At 38.6% G+C, this 5,518-nt stretch overlaps 1 protein-coding gene across 1 annotated transcript; it reads right to left on the reverse strand.

Moving 5' to 3' along the window:
* Window positions 1–688: 688 nt before the first annotated feature.
* On the reverse strand, window positions 689–5,104 carry LOC122723519. The gene is made up of 6 exons (XM_043955909.1): window positions 4,932–5,104; window positions 4,246–4,839; window positions 3,802–4,096; window positions 3,160–3,526; window positions 2,044–2,934; window positions 689–1,296 (listed from the first exon to the last, which is right to left on the reverse strand). Exons 1-6 carry the CDS (start codon window positions 5,102–5,104, stop codon window positions 689–691), a joined length of 2,928 nt encoding a protein of 975 aa, XP_043811844.1.
* Window positions 5,105–5,518: the final 414 nt, after the last annotated feature.

Consider the following 5,518-nt stretch of genomic DNA (forward strand, 5'->3'; position numbering starts at 1 on the left):
TTACAATATAGCTTATTTTAATAATAAATATTTTAATTTTAGATTTAGTGTTTCAAAATTTTTAACTTAAATATAATAATAGTCTCAATTTTAAATTATGATATCAAATTTAAAATTTATATTCGCAATTTAAAATTAAAAGATTAATTTTGATTTTAAATTGAAATTACGAATAGTTATTTTTTCTAATCAGCAAAATAATTAGTTAAATTATTTATTAAATTTTTATTTTTCAATTGGTTCAGTTTTAATTTTTTAAATTTCAGAATATTTAATTAATTTAATTAAATTAGGTGTAAATTCGAATTTATTTACGTATCCGACCAACAAATTAGAAAGTAGGAAAGATAGTGTATTAAATGGGTTATAACAAGAGAACACTTCAAAAAATAAATCAATTTGCACTAATATAATCACTCTATGTCTGTTTTCTCATTTGAGCTTTCTATGATTCAGTCATTACAGCTTAAAATATTAACATACTATTATTGGTCGTTCTTATTTTAACTCTGTCTTTAGATATATAACTTTATATAAAATGCAAGTTGGACCTCTAAACACAACTTTTAGTACTCTACCTATAGGCGAATTGTGCGTCAAACGGCTATAGATAAGCTAGCACCTCCCCTATTTAGCTCGAGGTTAAGCTAGCAGCTCCCCTGAAGCTAATTACTCTAACTTAAGAATGTTACAATTTAAATCTAATAATTGCTCTATTTCTCAGCATGAATACATGGAAGACATTATGTATCTTATCTAATTCTGGGGGTAATGCTAACCTGTAGGCTATCAGACCCACACGCTCAGTTATCTCATATGGACCGATAAACCTAGGACTTAACTTTCCCTTTTTGCCAAATCTAAGCACCCTTTTCCATGGAGAGACTTTAAGAAACACTTTATCTCCAACTTCATATGCTATATCTTTTCTCTTCAAATCCGCATAGGACTTCTGTCTATCTGAAGCTGCTTTCAATCTTTTCTTGATAGTTCTAACTTTCTCTTCCGTTTCCCTCACCAAATCTGGACCTATCAATTTAGCCTCACTGAGTTCTGTCCAGCACAATGGAGTTCTACATTTCCTTCCATACAATGCTTCATAAGGTGCCATTTTGATACTTGCTTGATAACTGTTGTTGTATGCAAATTCAATCAATGGAAGGTATCTCTCCCAGCTCCCTTCGAATTCAATAACACAACTTCTAAGCATATCTTCCAGTGTTTGAATTACCCTTTCAGATTGCCCATCTGTTTGAGGATGAAAAGCTGTACTAAAGTTCAACTTAGTACCCAGTGCTTCATGCAATTTCTCCCAAAATCTGGATGTGAACCTCGGGTCCCTATCTGAATAAATGGAAAGAGGTACTCCATGTAACCGAACTATTTCATTGATATATAGTTCTGCATATTTCTCCAATGAGTAATCAGTTCTCACTGGTATGAAATGAGCTGACTTAGTCAATCTATCTACAATCACCCATATGGCATCTTTTTTCCTTGGTGTCAGTGGCAATCCCACAACAAAATCCATAGTGATCTTATCCCACTTCCATTCTGGTATGGAAATAGGGTGTAAAAGACCAGATGGAACTTGATGCTCAGCCTTCACCTGCTGACAAGTCAGACATTTAGCCACAAATTCAACTATATCTTTCTTCATACCTGGCCACCAATAATGCAGTTTCAAATCTTGATACATTTTAGTGCTACCAGGATGCATAGCATATGAACTACTGTGTGCTTCCTCCAGAATGTTCTTCCTCAGGTCATCAACATTTGGTACACATATTCTGCCTTCATAATACAAATAGCCATCATCCCGAACCACATGTTTCTGCTTTTTCCCCTCTTGGACTTGCCTTATCCACAAAGCTGTTTCGGTATCCCCTTTCTGTGCTTCCTGGACTTGTTGAAGTAGATTGGGTCTAAGCTTTAGTTCTGCTATGATAGCCCCATCATTAGCTAAAGATAGACGAGCATTCAAAGCTCTCAGAGCAGTTAAGGATTTCCTGCTAAGTGCATCTGCTACCAGATTAGCCTTACCTGGATGATAGTCAATAATGCAATCATAATCCTTAAGCAACTCTAACCATCTTCTCTGTCTCAAGTTAAGCTCCTTTTGTATGGGTAAATATTTTAAACTTTTATGATCTGTATAGATATAACATTTTTCTCCATACAAGTAATGCCTCCATATCTTTAATGCAAAGACTATGGCTGCTAACTCTAAATCATGGGTAGGGTAGTTCTTCTCGTGCGGCTTTAATTGTCTTGAAGCATAAGCAACTACCTTCCCCTCCTGCATGAGTACACAACCCAGTCCATTATGTGAGGCATCACTGTAGATCACAAAATCTTTACCCGATTCTGGCTGTGTAAGGACAGGTGCCTCTGTAAGCATCTTTTTAAGCTTTTCAAAACTCTTCTGACATTTGTCATCCCAGTCATATTTAACATTCTTATGCAACAATTTAGTCAATGGGGCCGCAATGATTGAAAATCCCTTTACAAACCGCCTATAGTATCCAGCCAAACCCAGAAAACTCCTAATTTCTGCTACGTTCTTAGGTGGTTTCCATTCAAGGATAGCTTCTATCTTTTTAGGGTCTACTCTGATTCCTTCAGCTGACACAACATGTCCAAGAAAGGATATATCATTTAGCCAAAACTCACATTTACTAAGCTTGGCATAAAGTTGTTTCTCTCTCAGAGTTTGTAATACTATCCTCAAATGTTGATCATGTTCTTCCTTAGTCTTTGAGTATATTAGGATATCATCTATGAAAACTACTACAAACTGATCTAGGTAGGGATGGAAGATGCGGTTCATCAGATCCATGAAAGCTGCAGGAGCATTAGTTAACCCAAAAGGCATAACAAGAAATTCATAGTGTCCATATCGGGTTCTAAAAGCAGTTTTAGAGACATCTGTTTCTTTTATCTTCAACTGATGATAACCCGATCTCAAATCAATTTTAGAAAAGACACTTGCTCCTTTTAGTTGATCAAACAAGTCATCTATTCGGGGCAAAGGGTATTTATTTTTAATTGTCACCTTATTTAGTTGCCTGTAATCTATACACAACCTTAGTGTCCCATCCTTCTTTTTTACAAACAACACAGGTGCGCCCCAAGGTGAAATACTAGGTCGTATGAAACCCTTGTCAAGCAATTCTTGTAGTTGTATTTTTAACTCTTTTAATTCAGTAGGTGCCATCCTATAAGGAGCAATAGAGATAGGTGCGGTGCCTGGTATAACATCTATGGCAAATTCCACCTCTCTCTCTGGTGGTAACCCGGGAAGATCATCAGGAAAAACATCAGAGAAATCACACACTGTGGATATGTCATGCACACCTGGATTCTCCTTTTTGGTTTCAAGTGCCCAGACTAGGTAGGCTTCACAACCCTTGCTAATTAATCTCCTAGCTGTAGCGGTTGATATAATATTAGACAAGTAATCTGACCTCTCCCCTACAACTACCACATCGTGATCTGTAAGTGTTTTCAATGTAATTCTTTTTATCTGCAATCCACTATTACCCGATGCTTAGATAACCAGTCCATGCCAAGGATTACATCAAATTCTCTAAAGGGTAATTCTATCAAATCACCATGGAAAGTCTGACCGTGGATGGATATAGGACAATCCCTATATACTTTACTCACTATCACACTATGACCAAGGGGGTTGGTTACTATTATATTTTGGTTTAGAGAATCTGCCTGTAATTTCCCCTCATTTGTAATGGGTAAACATATGTATGAATGTGTAGATCCTGGGTCTATTAATGCATGCACAGGTTTATCAAAGATTGAGAATGTACCAACAATCACATCTGGGGAGTCCCTGTCCTCCTTAGCCCTGATAGCATAGGCTCTAGCAGGTGTTCTGAAGTCTGGTCTATCTACTGTTTCAGACACCCTCTGACTGGCTGAAGCTGCCCCTGTTTGATTACCTCTACCCCTTCCTCTTCCTCTAGATCCAGCAGGAATAGGCCTCTCTACAGGTGGTGCTGATGATACCTGTCCCCTAGGACAGTCTCTCATAAGATGCTCAGTAGATCCACACCTGAAGCAAGCCCCTGTCAGTTTTCTGCAGAGTCCCAAATGCCTTCTACCACAGTGCTCACATACTGGGTATTGTCCTCTGCCTGCACTTCCTGAACTGGCTACAGTAGTACTAGTTTGCTGCCCAACTCTTCCTGCAAAACTCTGTGTTGGTCCCTGCCTTTGTCTCTGTACCTGACTCTGCCCTGATGGCTGGGCACCCCTTTGTCTCTTACTAGGTGCCTGAGAGGCTGAGGATTGCCCCTGTATCTGGGTTTGCCTCTCTTCTGTTGTCCTTTCTGTCTCCAGCTTTGTTCTTCTTCTTTTATCTTTTCTATATTCAATGCTGCATTTACCAGAGCAGAGAACTCTTTGATGGGATGGGCTGCCAAAAGCACCCTAATGTCATTATGCAAACCCTGCTCAAATTTCTTACATCTAGCTTCCTCTGTAGGCACCATTTCCCGGGCATACTTACTCAGTCTGATGAAATCTTTTTCATACTCGCTAACAGTCATCCTGCCCTGTCTCAAATACATGAACTCTCTTCTCTTTTCATCTAGATACAAATCTCCAATATACTTCTTCCGAAACTCAGCCAGAAAGAATTTCCAAGTCCGCTGCTCAGGTTGCACTGTCTGTGATGTGGTGTCCCACCACTGATAGGCCTCTTCTTGTAACAAAGCAACTGCACAAGCCACACTATCTGGTGGTGTGCACTGCAATTGCTGCAACACTCTCTCTGTACTTTGCAGCCAGTACTCTGCTGCTGGAGCATCATCTTCTCTTCTGCCTTTGAATTCAATAGCTCCATATTTTCTAAGCTTGTCTATTGGTGGTCTAGCAGGAGCCTGCACAGGTACTGCAACTGGTGGTGGCACCTGAGGTGCTGCCCTGAAACTCGTCTAAACATATCTGCCAGCTGTTGTAAAAATGCATCCTGTCCTGGCCTATCTTCACCAGGAGGAGCTGGTGCAACTGCTGGCTCAACAGGTTCTGAGGGGGCATGACTTCCCACCTCCTCATCCATAGCACGTTGTGATTCCTCAGACATCCTCTGTAAACAATTAAAGACACAAAATAGGCCTGCATCAATTTGACAGAGATACATCATAACCTTGACACATTTGGCATGTACATTAAATTATGCTATATCCTAGAACCGCCTAAACCTCTGCTCTGATACCAAAAAAATGTAACACCCCTTACCCGTCTATAAAATAGCTTAGTAAAGGATGCCACATACTATACTATATGCAATTACATATGTGGACTTAAGTTAGCTTTTACATTATAAATTGTTATTTGGTTTGTTTAAATACATGTTAATTCACCAAACAATTTTAAATGGTGAAACTGCAAGAGTCTCCCCTGTTTATTACCAATTATCCCTATGAAAAATAGTCACAAAATCTCAATATTTGCTCATTTCACATTATTAAATCCATAAATAGAACATATTAACTTA

This window comes from Manihot esculenta, chromosome 1 (assembly GCF_001659605.2).
Source record: "Manihot esculenta cultivar AM560-2 chromosome 1, M.esculenta_v8, whole genome shotgun sequence".
In the NCBI taxonomy this organism is placed as follows: Eukaryota; Viridiplantae; Streptophyta; class Magnoliopsida; order Malpighiales; family Euphorbiaceae; genus Manihot; species Manihot esculenta.

What these genes read in the sequence shown, in the direction of transcription:
- LOC122723519 (XM_043955909.1), bottom strand. Translation starts at nt 5,104, where the DNA reads ATGTCTGAGGAATCACAACGTGCTATGGATGAGGAGGTGGGAAGTCAT. An exon ending in AGCCATCAGGGCAGAGTCAG is followed by an intron (nt 4,097 to 4,245) that starts GTACAGAGACAA and finishes GGGACTCTGCAG; the next exon opens with AAAACTGACAGGGGCTTGCT. An exon ending in CATTATTGACTATCATCCAG is followed by an intron (nt 1,297 to 2,043) that starts GTAAGGCTAATC and finishes AATTGCATGAAG; the next exon opens with CACTGGGTACTAAGTTGAAC.